Below are 27,180 nucleotides of genomic sequence, written 5' to 3' on the forward strand. Positions count from 1 at the left end.
CCTGGCATCAAGTAATTGCACACTGCAGACTTCAGGGGATTCAAATCTACCCATATCTGGACGACTGCCTTATACAAGTGGACAACAAGAAAAATTTGATAAAGGACTTGGACTATGCCATCCACCTATTGCAGGCCTTGGGATACACAGTCAACATCCAAAAATCAAGACTTGTTCCATCCCAAAGGATAACCTTTTTGGGTGCAGATCTAGACACAACCACCCAAATGGCCTTTCTCACAGAAGAAAAACAAAAACAACTTCCGGATTACTTCATGAATCTGACAAGACAAACTCAGCTAACTGCAAGGAAAATCCTGCAGGCCCTGGGTTACATGGCATCCTGTATAATTCTGATTCCACAAGCCAGACTGCATATGAGAAAATTACAATGGTACCTAAGGAGTGTATGGTCTCAGCACAGTCACAGTTTGGAAACTTTGATACCAATCATTCTTTGCCTTCAAAAGGAATTCTGTGGTGGGCTCAAGCCTGCCAGTCCAACAGAGGGTTGCCTTTCAACAAACCAAAAACGCAGCAAACCATCACCATGGATGCTTCAGACCGAGGATGGGGAGCACACATGGAGGGCAAATGTATCCAGGGCCTATGGTCTCAAGGACAGCTGCGCATGCACATAAACCAAAAGGAAATGCTGGCAGTGATGCACGCAATCGAGGCCTTCAAACCTTTCCTCCATCAAGGCCACCTGTTAATAAGGACAGACAACACCACAGTCATGTGGTACATAAACAAGCAAGGAGGCACGCATTCCTACCCTCTATGCAGGCTGGCCATGAATCTATGGGAACTATGCTTGAAACTCAATATCCAACTGCAGTCCCAGTTCGTGCCAGGGAAAGAAAATGCACTGGCAGACAGCTTAAGCAGAATTACCATGGATGCACACGAATGGATGCTGCACCCAGACATCTTTCTACTCATAACACAAGCATGGGGAAAGCCGGAGATAGATCTGTTCGCCTCGCCCCACAATCACCAACTGAAGACATTCTGCTCAAGGACATACCACCCACAAGCTTGGAGGGTAGACTCTCTCTCTTTCAGCTGGAAAGCTCTAAAAGTATATGCCTTCCCACCTCTCCCATTAATGTCCAAGGTTTTACTGAAGATCAGGGCAAAACAGCCAAGAGTGATTCTGATAGCTCCAGAATGGCCAAGGCAGCACTGGTACCCACTATTGAGGAGCATGTCACAGACGAAACCTATGGCCACTTCTTCTGACGCAGAACAATTTCAAGATCATGCATCCCAACTTGAAATCATTGCAGCTAACTGCCTGGAAAATCCCATAAACCCCCCTCAGAATAACTTATCACAGAGAGTAAAGGACATTATTATGGAAGCTCGCCGGCCTTCCACAAGGAAGACATACTCAGCAAAATGGAAAAGATTTCTCATTTGGAACACAACAAAAGGCTTAGATGTGACAGTGGCGAGCATGGCACATATTCTGGAATACTTAGCAGAATTGTACCACAATGGCCTGTCCTATTCTTCCATTAAGATTCATGCCTCAGCAATTTCAGCAGAATACAATGTTGATCCACCTATCTTCTCGCATCCTCTCCTCAGACAATTTCTGAGAGGAATCAAAAACATCAATCCTCCAAGGAAACCTCCTTTACCTACTTGGGATCTCAACTTTGTGCTGGAAAAACTAACACTTCCTCCCTTTGAACCAGCAGCATCGGCGGATCTACAGTTTCTTTCTTGGAAAACTGCATTCCTTCTGGCCATAACTTCAGCAAGAAGAGTATCTGAGTTACAAGCTTTAATGGCAGTACAGCCATGTCTTATCTTCCATCAGGACAGAGTTTCATTGAGAACCAATCCTACTTTTATGCCAAAGGTGGTATCTAGGGTATCCTTGAACCAAGCTATTCACTTGCCTACATTCTTCCCAAAACCACAATATAAAGGGGAAAAGCTTCTACACACCCTGGATATACACAGACAACTACGCTACTACTTGGACAGAACTAAAAGTTACAGAAAGACTGACCAACTCCTTGTAGCATATGCTGCCAGGGTGCAAGGAAAATCAATTTCCAAACAGACAATTTCAAAGTGGATAGGAAATTGCATTCGATTTTGTTACTCCTTTCATGGAAAGACGGTTCCTGCAAACATTAGGCCTCATTCCACGAGGGCCACAGCCACCACTACAGCCTTCCGAAGAGGGGTGGCTACCAAGGACATTTTAGAAGCTGCTACATGGAGCTCCGTGCATACATTTGCCAAGCATTACAATTTACCTTTATACTCCAGATCCAGAGCAGGTTTTGCTACAGCAGTCCTGCAGGGTATCTTAACTACACCATCCTTTTCTTAGTACCTCCTCACCCAGATTGGCTATGGTATTCTACCCATATGTTATGACTGCAGATGCATCCTTGAAGGACATAGTACAGTTTTGTACCTACCATAAATGTAGATGTCTGATAGGTATGCATCTGCAGTCAGGTTTACCTCCCTCCTTCCCTCTGTGGTATTCCTAGGGTGCTTACCCCTCCATTAGCTAGCTGGGGGATCTATTATGGTGTATTTGTTTGTATATATATGTATATATTTTGGAAAATGTTTGTAATTTATTGCATTCCTCCAAATTTGGCCTTCCTAGAGGGCACCTGGCATCTGGGGCAAGAAACACTGAGGAAAATGGCGTCGGCTGATGCTTTTATACCCCAGACACTCTGACGTTGGGGAAAGTGCGACATCAGCCGAGGCCAGACCCAGACTTTGGAATCCGGCCGACCGAAGGGCTGCCTGAGGCAGGACAACCCATATGTTATGACTGCAGATGCATACCTATCGGACATCTACATTTATGGTAGGTACAAAACTGTACTTTATGTGGTACATAAACAAGTAGGGGGGTACACATTCCTACCCCCTTTGCAGACTAGCCATGGCCTTGTGGAACACAGCCTTGACTTACCAAATACATCTTCAAGCTCAATTCCTGCCAGGAAAAAAAATACGCTAGCAGATGACTTAAGCAAAAATCTTATGGACCCGCATGAATGGAAACTGGATCCACAAATCTTCAGCATGTTAACACAGAAGTGGGGGAGCCCAGACATGGATCTTTTTGCCTCTCCCCAAAATTATCAGTTGGACAAATTCTGCACAAGAACTCATCACAAAAAAGCATGGAAAGTGGTGCCCTGTCCTTTAGCTGGAAAAACGTATCAGTCTATGCCTTTCACCCTCTGCCTCTACTCTCCAAGGTCTTACTAAACGTCAGACAGGAAAAAACAAAAATAATCCTAGTGGCTCCGGACTGGCCTCGCCAGCATTGGTACCCACTTCTAAGGAATATGTCTCAACTTCCTCCATGGTACTTGCCTGAAATACCTCATCTACTGTCTCAGCAGAACAATCAAATTCTGCACACTCAGCTCCAAACTCTGAATCTTGCAGCATGGCTGATCAATTAATTATTCAAACAACACCTTTCAGTAAATATGTGATGGATGTCATTTTGGAAGCCAGAAGGCGTAGTACTAGAAAATCTTATGCTGATAAATGGAAGAGATTCTGTGCTTGGAACCAAGCGCAAGGAACAGACACAGCAAAGCCCAATATTCCTCAGATTTTACAATATTTGACATGCTTGACAAGGGCCTATCTTTTTCTTCAATAAAAATCCATGCCTCTGCCATCTTGGCTCATTACAACATGGAGCCTCTCCTCTTTTCTCATCCTGTGCTTAAACAGTATCTTAGAGGGGCCAAAAATTTAAGGTCTCCCAGAAGATCACCAACTCCTGCATGGGACCTCAATTTTGTGCAGGAAAATCTCACCCTGCCTCCTTTTGAACCAGCAGCTACTGCAGATATAAAATTTCTATCTTGGAAAACAGCTTTTTTCTTGGCAGTCACCTCAGCAAGAAGGGTTTCAGAACTACAGGCTCTCATGGCAGTGGAGCCTTTTGTCATATTTTACCCGGACAGGGTGTCCCTCAGGACCAGTCCTTCTTTTATGCCTAAGGTGGTATCCAGTGTGGCTCTTAACCAGACCATTCACCTGCCAACATTTTACCCAAATCTGCAGAAAAAGGGGGAGCGGATTCTGCATTCATTGGACGTACACAGACAACTAAGATTCTACTTAAACAGGACCAAACCTCTAAGAAAGTCTGAGCAACTACTGGTAGCATTTGCTGCAGGGTCAGAGGGAAAGGCTATATCAAAGCAGACTGTTTCTAAGTGGATAAGCCACTGCATTAGTTTCTGCTACTTGCACCATGGTAAACCTGTGCTCAAGGGGATCAGATCACATTCCACTAGGGCTGCCTCTACTTCAGCCGCTTTTCTCAGAGGGGTTCCAACCAAAGGCATTCTAGAAGCTGCTACTTGGAGCTCTGTTCATACCTTCACAAAGCATTATCATTTGCCTCTCTCTTCCAAATCCAGGGCAGGTTTTGCCACTGCAGTCCTGCAGGGCCTTATAGCCGCTCCTAATGCTGTTTAGTTCCATCCTCCCATCCATAGCTTTGGGATTCTACCCAAATGTAATGACTGCAACAGTGAAACACGAAGAACATAGTACAGTTGTGTACGCTTACCATAAATGTAGATGTTCGAGTGTATTCACTGTTGTAGTCTGGGTTACCCACCCCACCATCCTCCTTGCTATACCTTTTCTTTTCTTCACTATACACTATAACCTTTGTGGTGTATTTGCTTTTAGATGAAAGTAAAGTTTATGTTGCTAAAAGTGCATTTATATATATTTCTGTTTATTTATATATCTATCTATATATTTGCTCCTCATTTGGGGGGCACCTGACATCTGGGGCAAGAAAAACTAAATAAAATGGTGTCGGCTGCATGTTTTATACCCCTGACGATCTGACGTCGTGGAAGAGGAGACAGCAACCGATGCAGGACCCAAGACTTTGTTATTCAGGCTGACTGAGGGCAACCTGCCAGCAGATTACCTAAATATAATGACTGCAACAGTGAATACACTCTAACATCTACATTTATGGTAAGTGTACACAACTGTACTTTTTCTTTCCACACCTTTCCGATGCACAAAGGATTCCCGGACATTCCTCCAAATCAAAGGGCAGAAGTAGAAAAGCAAATTTTGTCTCTGTTGTATCTGGGGGCAATAGCATCAGTTGCAGCTCAGCAGGTAGGCCAAGTCTTCTATTCCAGACTTTTCTTAGTTCCAGAAAAAGAAGGCACCTGGGAGCCTGTCCTAGATCTATCCATTCTGAACTCTTTCTTGGTTATTCCAAAGTTCAAAATGCTCACTCTTCATCAGTTGCTACCAGTGTTGGACAAAGACTCCTGTCTGGTAACTTTGGATCTCATAGAAGCTTATCTGCACATCCCTATCAGGGAATGCTGCAGGCAGTTCTTTCGCTTCAGAATGGGAAAGCAACATTATCAATTCTCTACACTACCCTTTGGCTTATTTACTGCTCCCAGGGTTTTTACAAAGTGCCTGGCTCCAGTCATTGCCTTTTGCAGGCAGAAGAAAATTCAGATTTATCCTTACTTGGACGACTGTCTGATTCAAGCAAAGTCTCGGGAACAACTGTTAAAGTATTTGGAACTTGTAAAGACTCTCCTCTCTTCCCTGGGTTACACTCTAAGTGAGCAAAAGTAAAAAATGGTACCAAACAAGGTGATAACTTTCCTGGGAGCGAGTCTGAACACAGCTGCCCAGATGTATCTCACCCAGGAGAAGCAACTCTTTCAGTTTACTTCAAGGACTTGGCAAGCCTGTCCCAGCTCACTGCAAGGAAATACCTGCAAGCTCCGGGATTCATGGCCTCTTGTATTCTCATGATTCCATATGCAAAGCTGCATATGAAGAAGTTGCAATGGTACCTCAAGAACCTTTGGTGTCAGCACTCACAGGACCTGGATGTGATTATTCCTCTGCTTGCTTGTCTGCAGAGAGTTTCTATGGTGGGCGACAGCCTGTTTGCAAAACAAGGGCATGCCTTTCCACCCACCTCCTGTAATTCAAGTTCTGATCATGGACTCATCGGACTACACCCGGGGAGCTCACCTGGATGGCAGATGCATACAGGGATGCTGGAGCACCCCACAGATGCACCTGCACATAAACCTGAAGGAATTAATTGCAGTTCAGCAGGCCTTACTGGCTTTCAAGCATCTTTTTTCTCCTGGAACTCTGCTTGTCAGGATAGACAACACCACAGTCATGTGGTACATCAACAAACAAGGAGGGACTCATTCTTACCCCCTGTGCAGACGGAGCATGATTCTATGGTCCACAGCAGCATCATTGGGCCTACATCTTCTAATTCAGTTTCTTCCAGGGAGGCTCAGTGTTTTGGCAGACCAGTTGAGCAGACAAACCCTGGATCCTCACGAGTGGCAGCTGAACAGAACAGTCTTTTACAGCATCATTCAGCGTTGGGGCACTCAGCAGGTGGATCTTTTCTCCTCCCCAGACAACCACCTTCTGCCACTTTTTTACACCAGACAGCATCACAGCAAAACCTGGAAAGTGGATGCTCTGTCTTTTCCTTGGACTCTACTTTTAATTTATGTCTTCCCACCTCTTCTTCCCAGAGTACTGTTGAAGATCAGGGACGAAAGACCAAGGACCATTCTCATAGCTCCAGACTGGTCCGGGCAGCATTGGCTCATTATACCCATTATAGAGTACAGCTCCCTTTTGGTATGTACCTCACCAGACATCTAAAACAACTGGAGAGGCCACAGAAATACCTCACAAAGAGGATTACTGGCCTGAAACAGATACCGTACGCAGACCGTCTCAAAAAAATCCAGCTTTACTCCGTCGTATATCGCCTACTCAGAGGTGATCTCTGCCTAACATACAAAGCTATGTCAGACACAGAGCTGTTGGACATGCTCCACTTAAAGAAATCCCAATCCCTCCGAACTACATGCTGTAGGGACCTAAACCTTGTCACCACAATAAACAGGACATGCTAGAGGGATAGATTCCTGTCCCAGAGGCTTCCCACACTCTGGAACAGACTACCTATCTATGTCAAACAGAGCTCCTCATTAGCACTCTTCAAGAAAAATCTTGATGATTTGATGGGAAATAGGGAATTCACCCCGGGGATCACTTCTGTGGCTCTGCTCGACAGGGGCTCAGGAAAATCATTTTCTTGGGTGGAGAAAGCCAGGGTACCTTTTTGATTAGGCTTATATAGGCCCTAGTGCCAATAGCCTAGTACCTACCTAAGAAGCTATGGTATCCTCTGCTTCGCTATCTGTCCTAATTTCCTCCGTGGTATCTTCCTCTGAAACCAGATCTTTTGGTTCAGGAAGGGGGAAAAATTCTGCATCCTCATCTTCAGACTCTCCATTTGGCAGCATGGCTCATTGTATGAATCAATCTACTTCTTCATCTTCCCTTTCCCAGCAGGTGGTTGACGTACTTCGTGAGGCCAGGAGGCCTAGCACTAAGAAGTCCTACACTGGCAACAAATGGGAAAGTTTCTCTCATTGGATGCAAGCTAAAGGGGAATCTTCTTCTTAGCCTACTCTTCCTCTAATCCTGGAATACTTGGCTGAATTGCTTCAAGGTATACTGTCTTTTTTCTCTGTCAAGATCCGTGCTTCAGCTATTTCTGCTTACTGTTCTTTTGAACAGCCCATTTTCTTTCATCCCCTGATGAAAATGTTTTTTATAGGTGCTTAGGGTTGCCACCCCTCCGTTTTTTTGTTGGACTATCCGGAAATCAAACTGATTCTCTGGTAGTCCAAAAAACACTGTACAAACTCTGGTATTCTGTTTCAAAAAAGAAACAGACTGTCGGAGTTTGTAAATCGGCTCCTTTACTATGCTTTGTCTTTACAAAAAAGCATAGTAAATCAGCCGAAAGAAGGCAGCAGAAATGGAAAAAGACTCGGCATTCCTCGCCGAGTTATGTCATCATGATGTCACAAAATGGGTGTAATGTGAGCGAGAGAGGGGGTGGAATGGGCGGGGTTACTAGTGACGTGAAGGGTGTGGCTTTACTCTGGTTTTAGCCACGATGAAAGGTAGCAACCCTAGAGGTGCTAGCAACTTAAAACCTCACAGGAAGGCACCTACTTTGGCCTGGGACCTTAATTTTGTGTTGGAAAAACTCACTCTTCCTCCTCTTTAGCCAGCAGCCACTGCAAATTTAAAGTTTCTCTCTTGGAAAACTGCATTCCTCTTGGTTATATCTTCATCAAGGAGAGTTTCAGAACTGCAGGCTTTGATGGCTGTGGATCCTTTTCTCATCTTCCATGCAGATCGCGTCACCCTGAGGAGCTGTCCCTCTTTTATGCCCAAGGTAGTTTCTAGTCTGACTCTTAATCAGTCCATACACCTTCCTACTTTCTTTCCTAATCCTCAAAATAGAGGTGAACGGATCCTGCATTCTCTTGATGTACACAGACAGCTCAGGTTCTACTTGGACAGGACTAAAGACCTTCGGAAATCAGCTCAGCTATTGGTCAGTTTTTCTCCTGGAGCTCAGGGCAAAGCTATTTCTAAGCAAACCATTTCTAAATGGATTGCACACTGCATTTCTTTCATAGCTAGGTTCCTCCTCAAGGAGTGAGGACCCACTCCACAAGATCAGCCTCCACTTCTGCAGCTTTTTTAAGGGGTGTCCCTACTAAAGACATTTTAGAGGCTGCCACTTGGTCTTCTGTACACACTTTTACAAAGCATTATAATTTGTCTTTGTTTTCTAGATCCAGGGCAGATTTTGCCACTGCTGTTCTGCAGGGCATTCTCTCCAGTCCTTGATTGTGTTGTAACCTCCTCCCTCTTCTTTGTGCTTTGGTAATCAACCCATTTGTTAGGACTACAACAGTGAAACATGATGAACATAGTACAGTTGTGTACACTTACCATAAATGTAGATGTCCGAGTGTATTCACTGTTGCAGTCCTGGTTTCCCTCCCTCCTTCCCCCTGCTTTGGTATTCTCCTGCTCTCCTTTCCTAAGGTCAGGCATTATTTGGTTTATTTTACCAAGGATAATTTATTTTTTGGTCTAAGCCTTGTTTTCTTGGGGGCTGTTGACATTTGTGGCAAGAAAGACTGAGGAAATGATGTCGGCTGCCTCCTTTTGTATCAAGGATACTGGTGTCCTATGCAGCTTACAGCAGCCAACGTCGTATCCCCTTACCTTTGGTATTCGGGCCGATCGAGGGCTTCCGGGGGCCGGATAACAGATTTGTTAGGACTGCAACAGTGAATACACTCGAACATCTACATTTATGGTTAAGTTTACACAACTGTTCTTTCCATACATTCATCATGGTCCCCCACTTATTTTGCTTACTTGCTAAAGTTTGCTACTAGTAGTGTAACTGGTCTAAGCTGTACTGAGCTGCACACCACTGCTTGTGTTTATAGCAGTTCCTGGTTTCTCTCAGCTGGGCTGCACCGCCTTGGCTTGCTGCTGCTGTTTATAATTTTTTTTTTTTTTTGTTGCTTGCAAGTCAGTTGCTAAAATAGTAGTTCTTAAAATAGTTCCCTTGTTACTCCCGGCCCAGTTGATAGCCATCGTCAACAGCTGTTAACAGCTGCATTTCCCTTTGCACTTAGGCTAGTGGCTGACAGTAACTGTATACGACTACATCCAAGTGTATGGCAACCGAGTCTGATAAATCTTTCAAGCAATCTTTAAAGTTGCACCTAAACATATTGACTCTTTGAAGCTTCTGTTTTGTCCATCCAATTACTACGTTGTCTCAGGCTGCCCATTTTCACCAGGCTGGCTACAGAGGCAGTAGGAAAGTGCACATCCATGGCTATGAATCCTCTTTTTATTTGTGATATATGAGGGTTAGTGCAGTCAGGGTTTAGAGTTATTGGGCTGGGAGGAGAGGTCCAAGATTGATCTAAAACAACACTCCTTGGGGTAATGCATCTCTGCGGGCAAACTAACTGCTCTACACTCGCCTAGCTACTTGAGAAAATACCAGAGAGAGTTTTGCATGGAAAATTACAGCTCTAGGTGCCCTTGTGTATATAGAGCACTACAAATCACTGCTACACAGCTCAGCACAGGTTACAGGAGATGGGTTTGAGAGGAATCCGATCAGTAAACAGTACAAATGCTGTACAAGTGTGTATATAAGGCTCAGGTCTTGCAGCATTTCACAATTCTTTCAGTATTGAGTGATACTGCAAGACTTAGGGTTCTCAGGTAAAGTAAAATACAATCAATAAAAGTGTAATGAGACTCAGATACGGCAGCAATTCACAATGCTCTCAATATTGTGAGTGATACTACAAGACCCTAGACTAAGGTCCCCAGAACAAGTAAAATGCAAGCAGAAAAAAAGTGCAGTAGAAATGTAATAAATGTGGGGGGGGGGGGGGGGGCTCAGATTCTGTAGCAGATGTTCTTCATCTCACATTGCTGCAGTCCTTACATATGGGTAGTCCGCTGTCCTCGGTCGGCCCGAATACCAAAGTATTAGGCTGACGTCGGTCATGGGCGCTTAGATCTGACATCAGAGCGTCAGGGTATAAAAGCGCATGACCGACGTCATATCCTCAGTCTTTTTTGCCGCATGGTCCGATGCAGAAGCAGCATTGCAAGTGCCGTTCGGCGTTCTGAAATTTTCGTATTCTGAGTTTCAGACCGAAACCAAGTTGGGCTAAGTACCCCGTTGGGGAATATTTTTGTTTTTTCTTGCCTCAGTTAATTCCGGATGTCAGAAAAAGTGAATAATTGTATTTCTTGTGGGAAACAGATACCGCATAGGGATTATCACTCTCTTTGCATTCCTTGTTTGGGACCGGACCACGACGTAGTCGGGTGTCGGTTTTGTGCTGGGTTTAATAAGCGCACTATAAAAAGAAGGTTAGATTGTGCGAGGTTAGTCTTTGGTAAGCGGTGTAATTATAATATGCCGTCGGATCCTCCGACGCCCCTCGAAGAAGCGCAAAGACAAATCCTTGAAACCTAGACAGGTTGATTCGTCCGTTTCGGACGCCGGTCCTGCAGAAACTACAGTGGAGCAGGTGGATCCGGCTGAAGGTTCTGTTGAGTCTCAGGGGGAAACTTTGATTTTACAGGATGTGGCCTCACAGGAGTCAGGTCAAGCTGAAGGGGCCTCTCAAGTTACTGTTCTCCCTTCTATGCCTAAGGTGGTTAGGCCTTCTGCTTCTATTTCTAAGGCTTCTTCTAAGGGCAGGTCTGTTTTGCCTTCCTCTGGTGTCCCTCCAGGTACTTCAGGGTCTCTGCCTAAAAAGCACATGCTTAAAATGGCAGAAGATTTGATTACTTTAATTAGAGGTTCTATGCCCCCTCCTGATAAGAGGCCCAGGGTGGAGCCAGAGTTGGAAAGTTTGGGTCAGGCCTCAGATGATTCAGACTCTTCTGCTGAAGATATTCAAGATTTTCCCCCTTATTTGGATTCTGATGCAGAGGATTCCACTCCTTCTGCTTCTCCTCCAGAGGATTTTTCATTTTCAGAAACTCTGCATTCCATGAGGGAGCATTTTAAGTGGGAAGGACAGGATTTTTCTGATTCATGGAAGAGGCTTAGGGAATTCTTGTTTTTACCACAGCATAGACCCTTGGCTATACCTCCTGTTTTGGATGTTGTTCAAGATGTTTTCTCGGAGGCTTCCCTTAATCCAGATTCTTTGCCTCCTGCGCCAGTTAAGCCGGACAGGTATTACAGGGTGCCTGAGGCTCATAAATATCTGTATAAGAGTCCTAGGGCGGACCCAGAAACTATTAGTCAGGGGCCTAAGGGTGTTAGAGCTTCTGTTGTAAAGAATCCGGTTCCTCTAGATAAGGAAGCTAGAGCTTTGGATAGATGGGGTAAGAAGGTGTATACCTCTTCTACTTTAGCAATGAGGGCTTTAAATTGCCAGTTTCATATGTTGAAATATCAGAATTTCCTCCTTTCTCAGCTAAAATCTAAAGTGGATGCTTTGGCAGAGGGCATAGAGTGTAAAGAATTGCAGGATTTAGTACATGTCTCTGAACAGGTGGGTAAGCATTCTTTGCAGTGTGGTTTTGATGCTGTACAGGCCTCTTCTAGGGTGGCTGCCACTGGTTCAGTTCTTCGTAGGCACGCCTGGCTTAAGGATCAGAATTTGTCCGAGCATGTTAAATCTAGAATTCTGGATGCTCCTTTACAGTCTGACGTTTTGTTTGGTCCCCCTGTGGAGTTGGTTTTGAAGAAAATGGAAGACAAGGCTAAGTCCATGCAGACTGTTAAAGATTTTTTGCAGGTGCAACCTCCAAAGTTTAGTAGAAATTGGCCTACTAAGGGGTGGACCTACCCTTCTTCTGATTCTCAGTCTAGGGGCAGATCTAGACGTGGCAGGGGCAGAGCTCAAAGTACATTCAGGCCTAGAACTTGGAGTTCACCTGCACAATCTGCAGGTGAGGGCAGGGGCCAGTCCTTTCGTAAACAGGCCCAATGACCTGCATTTTCAGCTGCTAGATTCTTCTTCCCTGGCAGCTCCTTTGGGAGGAAAGTTAGCACTCTTCAAGCAAAACTGGCTTTTAGTCACCCAGGACAAATGGGTATTGGACATTATAAACCGAGGCTACAAGTTCTATTTCCATACATTGCCTCCTTTCAAAGGCATGCCAGACGTTCCTCCTCGGCAAATGATAGAGGCTCACAAGCAGATTTCTTTACTTCTTCGAATAGGAGCTATAAGCCAGTTCCTCTGTCAGAAGTGGGACTAGGATTTTATTCTTGCCTGTTTCTAGTGCCAAAGAAAGGGAACACGTGGAGACCAATTTTGGATTTATCTATCCTCAACACTTATCTGGACATTCCAAAGTTCAAAATGCTGACATTACAACAGCTTTTACCTCTGTTGGGAAAAGATCACTGGATGGTAACTCTGGATCTCAAAGAGGCTTATCTTCATGTTCCTATCAGGCCCAGTTGCAGGAGGTACCTGCGTTTTCGGGCTGGAAATTTACATTATCAGTTCTCTGCATTGCCCTTTGGCTTATCTACTGCGCCCAGGGTGTTCACAAAGGTTCTGGCTCCAGTGATAGCCTTTTTCAGGTTAAGAGGAATACAGATTTATCCTTATTTGGACGATTGCCTGATTATTGCACAACACAAAGACGAACTTCTGCATCATCTACAGTATGTGATGGTAGTGTTAAGATGCCTAGGGTATTCTGTGAACGAAACAAAGTCCAGTCTAGTACCCTCTCAGGACATGTGCTTTCTGGGTGTGAGACTGAATACAGCTTCCCAGATGGCCTTTTTGACCCCGGACAAACAAAGCAGCCTTTCTCTTTATTTCCATCAAATGTCTCTACAGTCCAGGCTGACTGCAAGGACAGTCCTTCAAGCCTTGGGGTTCATGGCATCTTGTATTCTGGTGCTTCCCAATGCCAAACTGCATATGAGGAAGCTTCAATGGTATCTCAAAAATGTATAGACACAGCACTGCCAAGATCTAGACACTGTCATTCGGATAATACCTTGTATTCAGAAAGAATTTTTGTGATGGGCTCAGGAATGTCACCTAAACAAGGGACTCTCTGTGACCCGACCAGAGGCGAGTCAGATCTTAACGACAGATGCCTCGGACAAGGCTTGGGGAGCACACCTCAATGGAAAATGGGTGCAAGACAAGTGGCCTGTCAGACTTCAACATTTGCATATCAACTTGAAGGAGATGTTAGCAGTCCAATTTGCATTGATGGCTTTCAAGGATTTACTTCACCCAGGACAGGTGTTGATTCAAACAGACAACACTACTGTCATGTGGTACATCAACAAGCAAGGGGGAACCCATTCGTACCCTCTTTGCAGGCAAGCGATGATTTTGTGGGAGACTGCTCTCAGTTTACACCTCAATCTTCAGGCAAGGTTTCTACCAGGAGCACAGAACTCCTTAGCGGATGTGTTGAGCAGACAAGTTGTGGATCCTCACGAGTGGAAACTGGATCCTCGTGTTTCAAAAGTTGACAGTGTTATGGGGGACTCCAGACATAGATCTGTTCGCTTCTCCACTAAATTACCAGTTGCCAAAGTTTTGCACAAAAAGGTTTCATCCCACAGCTTGGAAGGTGGATGCTCTATCATTCAGTTGGAGCAAGCTTCATGTCTATGCCTTTCCACCTCTGCCTCTCATTCCCAAGGTACTCCTGAAGGCCAGAATAGACAAGCCATCCATGATTCTGATAGCGCCGGATTGGCCTCGACAGCACTGGTACCCACTTCTGAGGAGTTTGGTACGGGAACCTCCATGGCCTCTGCCTTTGATTCCGCATCTTTTGTCTCAGGAGGACAATCACTTCCTCAATGTCAAGATTCAGTCTCTGCATCTCACAGCCTGGCATATTCTGTTTTAGACACTGGAGGGTCTCAGCTTCCACAACAAGTTTTGAATGTTATTTTGGAGGCCAGAAGGCCTAGTACAAGGAAAGTTTACGCTGATAAATGGAGGAGATTTTTTCTTTGGAGCAAAGCGAAGACTTTGATGTTTCCAAGCCTGATTTAAGTGTTTCTCTTCAATATCTTACTGAGTTATTGGACAAGGGTTTGTCTTTCTCCTCGATAAAGGTTCATGCTGCAGCCATTTCTGCTCACTATGACTGTGACCCTCCTTTATTTTCCCATCCTTTGTTTAAGCAATTTCTTAGAGGGACAAAGAACATAAGACCCCCACGTAGAGCTCCTACTCCTGCTTGGGATCTCAATTTTGTGTTGGAAAAGCTTACTCTACAACCTTTTGAGCCTGCAGCTACTGCTGAGTTAAAGTATTTATCATGGAAGACTGCTTTTTTGTTGGCCATTACCTCTGCAAGAAGGGTTTCTGAATTACAGGCCCTTATGGCAGTGGAACCTTTCCTGATTTTTCATAAGGATAGGGTATCTTTGCGTACTAATCCTTCCTTTATGCCTAAAGTGGTTTCTAGTGTGGCCTTGAACCAATCTATTCATTTGCCTACTTTTTATGCAAACCCCCAAAATAAAGGGGAGAAGATTTTGCATACTTTGGATATTCACAGGCAATTACGTTATTATTTGAGCAGAACCAAGGGGTTCAGGCAGTCTCAGCAGTTGTTTGTTTCTTTTGCTTTGGGTTCTCAGGGAAAACCTGTTTCAAAACTATTTCTAAATGAATTGGGTTTTGTATTTCTTTCTGTTATTCCCATCATGGTAAGGAGATTCCGGCTGGAATCAGACCTCATTCCACTAGAGCTACTGCCACTTCTACTGCCTTTCTAAGGGGGGTAGCTACAAAAGATATTTTGGAAGCAGCCACTTGGAGTTCAGTCCATACTTTTTCCAAGCATTACCACCTTCCTCTTTATTCTAAGTCTAGGGCTGGATTTGCCACTGCAATATTACAGGGCATTTTAGCAGCCCCTAATGCTTTATGATTTTGCCATCCTCCCTTTACCTCTGCTTTGGGATTCTACCCATATGTAAGGACTGCAGCAATGTGAGATGAAGAACATAGTACAGTTTTGTACCTACCATAAATGTAGATGTTCGAAGATCCACATTGCTGCAGTCCAATTTACCCTCCCTCCTTCCCCTCTGTAGTTGGACATGGTTATATGGTTTGGCTGATGGTGGTTGTTGGGCATGATGTTCTTCATCTCACATTGCTGCAGTCCTAACACTTGGGTAGTCCGCTGTCCTTGGTCGGCCCGAATATCAAAGTATAAGGCTGACGTCGGTCAGGGCGCATTTAACTGACATCAGGACGTCAGGGTACAAATGCGCATGACCGACGTCATATCCTCAGTCTTTTTTGCCGCATGGTCCGATGCAGAAGCAGTATTGCAAGTGCTGGTTGGCGTTCTGAGATTTTTCGATTTAGAAGTTTCAGACCGAGTTCAAAGTTGGCTAAGTACCCCGTTGGGGAATATTTTGGTTTTTTCTTGCCTCAGTCATTTACCGGATGTCAGAAAAAGTTAATAATTGAATTTCTTGTGGGAAACAGATACCGCATAGAGATTATCATACTTTGTGTATTCCTTGCTTAGGGCCTGAGCACGACGTTGTTGGCTGTCGCTCTTGTGCTAGATTTAATAACGCACTATAAAGAGAAGGTTGGATTGTGCAAGGTTAGTCTTTGGGAAGCGGTGCAACTATAAAATGCCGTCGGATGCTCCGCGCCGCTTCTTCAAGAAGCGCAAGGACAAGGCAGTTAAGCCTAGGCTAGAAGAACCGTCTGTACCAGACGCCGGTTCTTTGGAGGTGTCGGTGGAGCCGGTGGCTCCACCGGAGGTTTCTTTGTGTTCCCAGGGTGAGACCTTATTATTGCAGGATGTGGCCTCTCAGGAGACTAGTCAGGCTGAGCGGGCTTCTCATCTTACTATACTCCCCTCCCTTCCCAAGGTGGCTAGGCCCTCTACTTCTGTTTCAAAGGCTTCCCCCAGGGGCAGGCCAGGTTTGGCTTCAGTTGGTGTTACCCCTAGCTCCTCAAGTACTGTGCCCAAGAAGCATATGCTTAAAATGGCAGAAGATTTGATTACTTTGATTAGGGGTTCTATGCCCCCTCCTGATAAGAGACCTAGGGTGGTTCCTGAGCTGGGGGGTTTTGAGCAGGCTTCTGATGTTTCAGAGTCTTCGGCTGAAGACTTGCAGGAGTACTCTCCTTATTCTGATTCTGATGTGGATGATTCTACTCCTTCTGCTACTCCTCCTGAGGATTTTTCTTTTTCAGAAACTCTTCATTCCATGAGGGAGCATTTTAAGTGGGAGGGTCAGGACTTCTCTGATTCCAGGAAAAGGCTTAGGAATTTCTGTTTTACCCCAGCATAGGCCTTTGGCTATACCTCCTGTTTTGGATGTAGTGGACGATGTTTTTACAGAAGCTTCTCTTAATCCTGATTCTTTGCCTCCTGCTCCTGTTAAGCCGGATAGGTATTACAGGGTGCCTGAAGCTCATAAGTATGTTTTTAAGAGTCCTAGGGCAGACCCAGAGACTGTTAGCCAGGGGCCTAAAGGTGTGACGGCTTCTGTTGTTAAGAATCCGGTTCCTGCAGACAAGGAGGCTAGGGCCTTGGATAGATGGGGAAAGAAAGTCTATACTTCTTCCACTCTTGCTATGAGGGCTCTGAATTGCCAGTTTCACATGTTGAAATACCAAAATTATCTCCTTTCACTATTGAAGTCTAAGGTTGATGCTCTGGCAGTAGGTATTGATTGTAAGGAGTTGCAAGATTTAGTGCATGTTTCTGAACAGGTAGGTAAGCATTCTTTGCAATGTGGTTTTGATGCTGTACAGGCCTCGTCTAGGGTGGCTGCTACTGGGTCAGTCCTTCGCAGGCACGCCTGGCTGAGGGATCAGAATTTGTCTGAACATGTTAAGACAAGGATTTTAGATGCTCCTTTACAATCTGACGTGTTGTTTGGTCCTCCTGTTGAGACAGTCTTAAAGAAAATGGAAGACAAGGCTAAGTCTATGCAGACTGTTAAAGATTTTTTGCAGGTCCAGCCTCCAAAGTTTAGTAGAAATTGGCCTACTAAAGCGTGGACATATCCTTCTTATGGTTCACAGTCTAGGGGTAGATCTAGACGTGGTAAGGGCAGAGCCCAGGGCTCTTTCAGGCCTAGAACAGGGAGTTCTCCTGCACAGGCTTTGGGTGAGGGCAGGGGTCAGTCCTTTCGTCAGCAGACCCAATGGCCTACCTTTTCAGCTGCCAGAGCCTGCTCGTCTGGCAGCACCTTTGGGAGGAAGGTTGGCACTTTTCAAAGAAAATTGGAGTTTAATTACCCAGGACAGATGGGTATTGGATATCATTCACCACGGCTACAGGTTTCATTTCCATTCCTTGCCTCCTTTCAAAGGCATGCCAGACGTTCCTCCTCCACAAAGACTAGAGGCTCACAAACAGGTTTCTCTGTTGCTCCAACTAGGGGCCATACAGCCGGTCCCTCTGCCAGAAGTGGGCCTAGGATTTTATTCTCGCCTGTTCCTAGTACCAAAGAAGGGGAACACGTGGAGACCAATTTTGGATTTATCTATCCTCAACACTTATCTGGACATTCCCAAGTTCAAAATGTTGACGTTGCAGCAGCTTTTACCTCTGCTGGGCAAAGATCATTGGATGGTAACTTTGGATCTCAAGGAGGCTTACCTTCATGTTCCTATCAGACTAAGTTGCAGGAAGTATCTGCATTGCCCTTTGGCTTATCTACTGTGCCCAGAGTGTTCACGGAAGTTCTGGCTCCAGTGGTAGCTTTCTTCAGACAAAAAGGAATACAGATCTATCCTTATTTGGACGACTGCCTAATTCTGGCTCAAGGAAGAGGAGAGCTTCTTCATCGTTTGGATTATGTGATAGCAGTGCTAAGATGCCTAGGGTATTCTGTGAACGAAATAAAGTCCAGTCTAGTACCCTCTCAAGACATGTGCTTTCTGGGTGTGAGACTGAATACAGCATCCCAGATGGCCTTTTTAACCCCGGACAAACAAAAGAGTCTATCCCTTTACTTCCATCAACTATCTCATCAGTCCGGGCTGACTGCAAGGACAGTCCTTCAAGCCTTAGGGTTCATGGCATCTTGTATTCTGGTGCTTCCCAATGCCAAACTGCATATGAGGAAGCTACAATGGTATCTCAAAAATGTATGGACACAGCACTGCCAGGATCTAGACACTGTCATTCCAATAATACCTTGCATTCAAATGGAATTTTTGTGGTGGGCTCAGGAATGTCACCTAAACAAGGGACTCTCTGTGACCCGGCCAAAGGCGAGTCAGATTTTAACGACAGATGCCTCAGACAAAGCTTGGGGAGCTCATCTAAATGGAAAGTGGATACAATACAAGTGGCCTGTCAGACTACAACATCTACATATCAACATGAAGGAGATGTTAGCAGTCCAGTTTGCATTAATTGCTTTCAAGGAATTGCTTCTTCCAGGACAGGTGTTGATTCTAACAGACAACACAACTGTCATGTGGTACATCAACAAGCAAGGGGGAACGCATTCTTATCCACTATGCAGGCAAGCAATGATTTTGTGGGAGACTGCTCTCAGTTTACAGCTCACTCTTCAGGCAAGGTTTCTGCCAGGAGCACAGAACTCCTTAGCAGATGTGTTGAGCAGACGAAGTATGGATCCCCACGAGTGGAAATTGGATCCTCATGTATTTCAGAAATTGACAGTGTCATGGGGAACTCCAGACATAGATCTGTTCGCTTCTCCACTAAACCATCAGCTGCCAAAGTTTTGCACAAAAAGGTTTCATCCCACAGCTTGGAAAGTGGATGCTCTTTCTTTCAATTGGAGCAATCTTCATGTATATGCCTTTCCACCTCTGCCTCTCCTCCCAAAGGTACTTCTAAAGGTCAGACAGGACAAGCCAAGGATGATTTTAATAGCTCCGGATTGGCCTCGGCAACACTGGTACCCATTACTGAGAAGTCTGGTACGGAAGCCTCCATGGCCTTTGCCTTGATTCCACACCTGTTGTCGCAGGAGGACAGCCATTTGCTAAATGTCAAGCTTCACTCTCTGCACCTAACAGCCTGGCATATTCTGTTTTGAACCAAAGTGGGCCTCCACTTCCTCAGCAAGTTTTGAATGTTATTTTGGAAGCTAGGAGGCCTAGTACAAGGAAAGTGTACGCAGACAAATGGAAGAGATTTTTGTTTTGGAGTGCAGCAAAAGATTTTGATGTTTCTGAGCCTAATTTGAGTGTGGCTCTTCAATATCTTACTGAGTTACTGGACAAAGGTTTGTCTTTCTCTTCTATTAAAGTTCATGCTGCAGCAATTTCAGCTCACTATGATTGCAACCCACCATTGTTTTCTCATCCTTTGTTCAAGCAATTTCTTAGAGGGGCTAAGAATATAAGACCCCCACGAAGAGCTCATACTCCTGCTTGGGATCTCAATTTTGTGTTGGAGAAACTCACTCTACAACCTTTTGAGCCTGCAGCTACTGCTGAGTTGAAATATTTATCTTGGAAGACTGCCTTTTTGTTGGCCATTACCTCTGCAAGAAGGGTTTCTGAATTACAGGCCCTTATGGCAGTTGAGCCTTTCTTGATTTTCCATAAGGATAGGGTATCATTACGTACTAATCCTTCCTTTATGCCTAAGGTGGTTTCTAGTGTGGCTTTAAACCAAACTATTCATTTGCCTACTTTTTATGCAAATCCCCAAAATAAAGGGGAAATGATTTTGCACACTTTAGATGTCCACAGGCAGTTGCGTTATTATTTGGACAGAACTAAAGGGTTCAGGCAGTCTCAGCAGTTGTTTGTTTCTTTTGCCTCGAGTTCTCAGGGCAAGCCTGTATCAAAACAAACTATTTCTAAGTGGATTAGGTTTTGCATTGCTTTCTGTTATTCCCATCATGGCAAGGAGATTCCAGCTGGGATTAGGCCTCATTCCACTAGGGCTACTGCCACTTCAACAGCTTTTTGAGGGAGTGGCAACCAAGGATATTTTGGAGGCAGCTACTTGGAGTTCTGTACATACTTTCTCTAGGCATTATCACCTGCCACTTTACTCTAAGTCCAGGGCTGGTTTTGCCACTGCTGTTTTGCAGGGCATTTTGGCAGCTCCTGCTTCCTTGTAGTTAGCCATCCTCCCTTTCCTCTGCTTTGGGATTCTACCCAAGTGTTAGGACTGCAGCAATGTGAGATGAAGAACATAGTACAGTTTTGTACCTACCATAAATGTAGATGTTCGAAGATCCACATTGCTGCAGTCCAATTTACCCTCCCTCCTTCCCCTCTGTAGTTAGAGGCGGTTGTGTGGGTTGGGTTGTACATTTTGTGTATATTGTATATATTGTACATATAGTTAGTACAGGGGTGGTTGGTTGGTTGTTTGCTGTCTTTTGGCTTTGACCTTTATTTTTAGGGTCTTCTGACATCTGGGGCAAGAAAAGACTGAGGATATGACGTCGGTCATGCGCATTTGTACCCTGACGTCCTGACGTCAGTTAAATGCGCCCTGACCGACGTCAGCCGTATACTTTGATATTCGGGCCGACCAAGGACAGCGGACTACCCAAGTGTTAGGACTGCAGCAATGTGGATCTTCGAACATCTACATTTATGGTAGGTACAAAACTGTACTTTTTTGGGAGGTATCCTGTTTTTGGGCTGTGGCCTTTCTTTTTAGGGCCTTCTGACATCTGGGGCAAGAAAAGACTGAGGATATGACGTCGGTCATGCGCTTTTATACCCTGACGCTCTGATGTCACATCTAAGCGCCCATGACCGACGTCAGCCTAATACTTTGGTATTCGGGCCGACCGAGGACAGCGGACTACCCATATGTAAGGACTGCAGCAATGTGGATCTTCGAACATCTACATTTATGGTAGGTACAAAACTGTACTTTCACAATTCTGTCACTATTGTGAGTGATACTACAAGATTAAGGTCCCCAAACCAAGTAAAGTGGAATAGTAAAAATAAAGCAAAAAAAAAAAGAAAAGATAGAAATTAAATAAATGAGGCTAAGATCGATCCTGCAGCAACTCAAAGTTCTCCTCCTCCTACTGTGAGGGATACTGCAAGACTAAGTTCTTTGATGACGTTAAAAATGCAAGCAGTTGATTTTTGGTTAAAACAAGGAAAAATGCAGAAAAGAATAATACAATTGAGATTAACACTCTTCAGTATTGCAATGTGCACTACTTGAGCTTTGAGTCTAATGGGATGCCTTATTTGAGCTATCAGTTTCAGTAGAAATAACATTAGAAAGGACTTGCAAACTCTAATTTACAGTATGGACTGGCAGCTAAAAAGCCACCAAATTTAAAAGCACTAGAACCGGGTGAGTGGGTGAGAAAAATCCAAAAATCAATGCAGTAAAACATCAGTTTTAAACTCCAAGCTCTTGTAGTTAAAGTGTAATTTAGGTGGATACCTCGTGTAAGAAAACTGTTTCTGAGCTCATGCCACTAATTACCTACATCTAATTCCTATTCCGTTAATGAATGCAGATGGAGTTTCCTAAGTGACCCCGGCCAACAACTTCTAAGACTTCAAGAAAAAACCCTTTGCAGTAGAATAAAGTTTAAAATACAACAAATTGTAATATATTAAGACCGAAATCAAAAAGTAATGGAAATAACCAAACCTTAAATGTAGAAAATCCAAAAATCAGTGCAGTCAGACATGAGGTTTTAAACTCAGAGCTCTTGTTATTGCTGTAGAACCACAATAGTGTGCTTTTGTAAAAGAGAGAGCTTGTTAACTTAATTTTATTGAAGAACTTTGAGAAAGTCACTGAAGCTGTAGGCAGTCGCTTCACAGTTCATACAGCATACTTGGATCTGGCCAAGGCCTGTTCCCTGTGATGGAATTGTAAGTAAGCCTAAGGACCTAAATTTAAACCATTATTGTAAGATTAATAGCAAACTGGCTGACCGAACCCACTTAGTTAAAGTAGCAAGTGCCACCACAGAATGCATCAAGGTGTCTGTCTGATGTCTTCTTCTTATATCTTCAAATTACCAACAATTCAGACGTATGGCTAACTAAAATTTCCATTGATTGTGTGCTGGGAATTGTTGCTCAGTCATCATCCAATACATTTACTACAACAAGAGCTAAACAATTACAAATCAGTGATGTATTAATAGAGACTGTAAAATAAAAGCAAAAATGTAGCAGTGGCCACTTTGGCAGGCAAATCTCGGCTGCAGTTTACAGTGTAGAAACAGCACATACTCCACTATCCGAGATCTCATTTATGCACCTCTGTTTTCATCTCCTTATCCTACAGGCACCTACAAGAATGCACTGCAGGCACCTACAAGAATGCATGGATCGTGCTATCCCAAGCAAAACCAAGACTCACTTCTCCAAGAAAAGGAAACCAGTCTGGTGGACCCCTGCCATAAACCAGTTATACAATAGAAGGAGGAAACTAGTACAGAAAAGAGTAAAATCCCAAGAGGGGAAGACCTCCCTAATCAGTATCAGCAAGAAACTACGATCCCTCATAAAATCATCCAAGGCGAACTTCGAAAGAAAAATTGCCAAGGACTCCAAAGATAACCACGAGGCATTCTTTAGCTGTGTCAAGAATCTAAGTGGAAATGCTCAGATCTGCTCGGAGTTAGTGCAGAATGGCACAAAATACACTGAACCAACTGATATTGCCAACATCCTGGCAGACTGGTTCAGTACAAACTTCACCCCACTCTCACCCCCAAAAGGGCATATAACCATACCAGAAGAATGTAGAACCCCTGAAATCACAGACACTCAGGATAAAACAGGCCTCTCCAAAGCCAAAAACAAAGCATCAATGGGACCGGACGGTGTCCTAGGCTGCGTCCTACACAAGCTCAAAGACAAACTAACCCCTCACCTAAACACACTGTTCAAGCTCAGCCTCTCCACAGGCTACGTACCCATAGAGTGGCGCACAGCAACGGTTATTCTGCTCCACAAAGGTGGTGCCACAACAGACCCCGGGAACTATCGCCCTGTAAGCCTGACTAGCTTGGTCTGCAAGGCTATGGAGCACATCATCATGGAACTCATTAACAGAGACATTGGGAACCTCCAAACACTGGACCGTTCGTCTTTAAGGGCAGATCATGCCTCCTAAACTTGGTGGACTTCTTTGAGACAGTTACCAAGGCTATGGACGAAGGAAAGGTGGTACACAGCCTACCTAGACCTCGCAAAGGCCTTTGACACCATTCCCCATTCTGGTATTATAGAAAAGCTCACCAGCCTGAACATAAACCCCTATGTCACAAGATGGGTTGCCTACTGGCTCATGGACAGAACCCACATGGTGAGAGTTGCGGGAGCTAGGTCTGACTCTAAACCGGTTAAAAGTGGCATTCCTCAGGGCTCAGTCCTAGGACCCCTCCTGTTCTGCATATACTTCTCAGAGGTACAGCCAAGCACAGGAGGACTATGGCTGACCAAGTTCGCAGACGACTACAAACTAGGGTCTATAACTGACTCTCCAGCTGACACAGACATCCTCCCAAAGGGTCTCACTGAGACGGATACCTGGTGTCAAAATCATGACCTCAAACTAAATGCCAAAAAGTGCATATTCATCCCCTTTGGAAAAAACAAAGTACCCACAAACTACCCCATAGGTGGTAGTCCCCTAAAGACAGAAAACGTAATAGGAGATCTGGGGACCTAAGTAGATAGTAATCTCTCCTTTGATAATCACATTGCAAAATGATTAGAAAATCCTTCTATGTGGCCCACCTAATCACAAAAGGGTTTGCATCCAGATCAAAAGAGGTCATTGTGCACCTCTACTCATCACTCATCAGACCCATCATAGAGTACAGTGCCCCATTTGGGATGTACCTTACATGACACCTGCAACAGCTGGAAAGACCACAGAAGTACCTCACCAAGAGGATCACTGGCCTCAAACATATGCCCTATGCAGCTCGACTGAAGAAACTCCAGCTGTACTCGGTTGCATACCGCCTACTCAGAGGTGATTTCTGCCTGACATACAAGGCCATGTCCAACCCAGAATTGATAGATATGCTCCACCTAAAGAAAACCTTATCCCCTCGAGCCACACGTTCTAGGGATCTAAACCTCATCGCAACAATAAATAGGATGTGCTAGAGGGATAGATTCCTGTCCCAGAGACTTCCCATGCTTTGGAACAAGATTCCAGTCTACATTAGGCAGAGCTCCTCACTACCGCTCTTCAAGAGAAACCTTGACGAGTGGATGGGAAACAGAAAGTTTACCCCAGGGATAACTTCAGTGGCTTTGCTGGACAGAGGCACAGGGAACTAATCCAAGGGGGCAGCGAAAGTCAACACATTCTGGCTATGCTTATAAATGCCTTCAGGCAGATAGCCTAGTACCTACCTATGAACCTAAATAAATGACACGCTAGAAAGGCATTTTTATTACTGTGTGCCTCCCCATTCTCTGTACCAATCTACCATCACATATAAAACAGTGACACCCTTACTTCCTTTAACCCAAACCTTCATGAATGCATGGGCACCTGTAAATTTATCCATGGTATGACTGCCTCTTGCCTTCAGGAGGTGCTCTGTGAGGCTGGATGTTAGCCAGCTGATTATGTTCAGTGGAGTGACTCTTCTTGTAAACTGTCTGAATCTATGAATCACCCCCACACCTTCCAGGATGGGTAGGCATGACTAGACTGCTCACCACCACTGTCCCCCATCCTGCAGCTTTGATGCTTTAGCCACTTTTGAAACTAAGCCATCTGGTCAGGGTTGTAAATCTCTGCACCACAGATTCAAGTAATGTAGAGAAGACCATTCTTGATTATGCTGTGCAAAGAGTAATAAGAATTTTTAAGCAGCATTGTTTGTTTCTTTTAAATATGGTTATAAGGTGATACTTAAAACTTTTCATAGAAAGACCAAGTGCCATGTATTTCTGTTCTGGATGCAGTTTTCCTATATGTATTTTCGATAGCCAGGTACCTTGGTCAACATATAGAGTGGTCCTAGGTCATAAGGTGCGATTAGCAGGTTCAGGGTTGTTTGTAACTGATCTTGGATGCAAATAAAAGATACAGAGGTATGCGTGTTCATTATGGAAGTTCATCCAGGCTTTACAACTTTGGGTTGAGTTTTTATGTTGGCTGCTGAATGAGTATCCATGTTGTAAGCTTTTGTCATTTTGTTTTGAACATTGCATAGTACATCAATCAACAGCTGTGCCATGTAATTGCTTTTAGAAGAATCACTTATTGAGCCAGTGTTTTCCTGCTGACTGGAGTAAGAAGGTTTTTAAATGTGTAGAGTCTGCCTAACTTCTGAAGTAACCTTGATGTTTATGCAGCTGGAAAGTTTACCTTTGTCTCTAGTCTTGAGTTGTATAGCTTTTTTTCCCCTAGTCTGTCTTGCAGAAGAGTTTTAGGTTCAGTGGAATTAACCCGTTTTACAAATTGAAGTAACTTGATTTATTTACAACTCTTAGCTTTGCAATGACAGCTTGGTTTTCACAGTCTATATTTTAATACATTTTGTTTGCTTCTCCTGCCGGTGCATTGCTTGACTTGAGAAACATAGCACGAGGACCAGTATGTCTGTTCGGTCTCCTGTTATTGGTTCAGCTCCTGATGCAAATTGGAAAACGGTGTACATTTTTCTACCCTTCCAGGAGATTCTTTCACCTTTCCCATGAATTGTTGTACCCATTATCGTTTTTATGTCATGGTTTCCTCAGGAATATTATTCCATGTATCTTGGGCCATCTAGTCTATCAAAAGGATTGCTGTATATGGTATGCACAGCTTATCTAAAGGATTTTGTGATCAGCATTTAAAGTGCAAGTTTCTAACCATGTATTTTTTTCTAGACCATGCCAGAGTATCAGAAGTTGCAAGACATAAGTTCCAAGTATGAAGCACTTGCCTTGCATTTGAACAGAAAAAGAAAAGAAGCAGAGTTCACACTGAGCTTCTGGAGAACTTTTCCTGGAAAAATGACGGTATGCCTTCTAAACATTACTACACAACAGATTTTTTTTGAAAGCATAAAAAGTGTAATTAATGAAAGAATGCAGTCAGCAGCTGCTGAACATAATATAAATTATTAGCCAAAGTGCATTTATTGCTGAGTGGGTTAAGCCATAAATGGATTTGTCCTTCTTTCAACCAGGCTTAAAGATCATTTATATGTCCTCAGGAGCTATAGAGTTGTATCCTGTGAAGTGTCTGTTTGCAGGAAATCCAGCGCTAAAGGAGAGTGTGTATAACCTTTGTCTTCTTTTTTTTTTTTACTATTGAAGTGAATGTCACCCATTTCATTTCATAGAATGCCACTAGCTTCACTGGTGGAGTGAAGAGCATTTGGCTGTCTTGCTTTTTCAGATCGTGATGGATGTTACTTTTACTATTGTCATCATTTTGTTTTCCATTTTTTTCATGGTTGCCAATGTTGTCCCTGGGAAGGATTATCTCATATAAACAATGTAAAGTACCTTTTTTGTTTAGGAGTGGAGTCTTTGAGTCCTTTTAAAACCTTTATCAAGACAATTCTACTTAGAGGGGACAGGAACCATTGGACATTTTGTGCAACATTGCAAACATTTAACTTTAGCTTAGTTACTCTCAATGTTAAGGAAAGAAGTCCCAAGAATGTCTCAGATTTGATAGAAAGAATAGGAAGATGGGCAAACTAAAAAGCTGGTTTCGGAAGGATGTGGGAGAATGACAGAAACCTTAATCCAAACCAAATCTCATTCAGGCCTTTCCCTATTACCATGGGAG

At 44.1% G+C, this 27,180-nt stretch overlaps 1 protein-coding gene across 2 annotated transcripts in view; it reads left to right on the forward strand.

Moving 5' to 3' along the window:
* The window catches only part of ALS2 (alsin Rho guanine nucleotide exchange factor ALS2), a 2,167,716-nt gene that overhangs the window by 931,794 nt on the left and 1,208,742 nt on the right, over window positions 1-27,180 (forward strand). For both annotated transcript variants that reach the window (XM_044075110.1, XM_044075111.1), the window contains exon 14: window positions 26,268-26,399. In XM_044075110.1, coding sequence (XP_043931045.1) covers window positions 26,268-26,399 — 132 coding nt within the window. The remainder of the gene's footprint in view (window positions 1-26,267; window positions 26,400-27,180) is intronic.

Source organism: Protopterus annectens, chromosome 6.part0, assembly GCF_019279795.1.
Source record: "Protopterus annectens isolate FY-2018-M chromosome 6.part0, PAN1.0, whole genome shotgun sequence".
Lineage (NCBI taxonomy): Eukaryota > Metazoa > Chordata > Ceratodontiformes > Protopteridae > Protopterus > Protopterus annectens.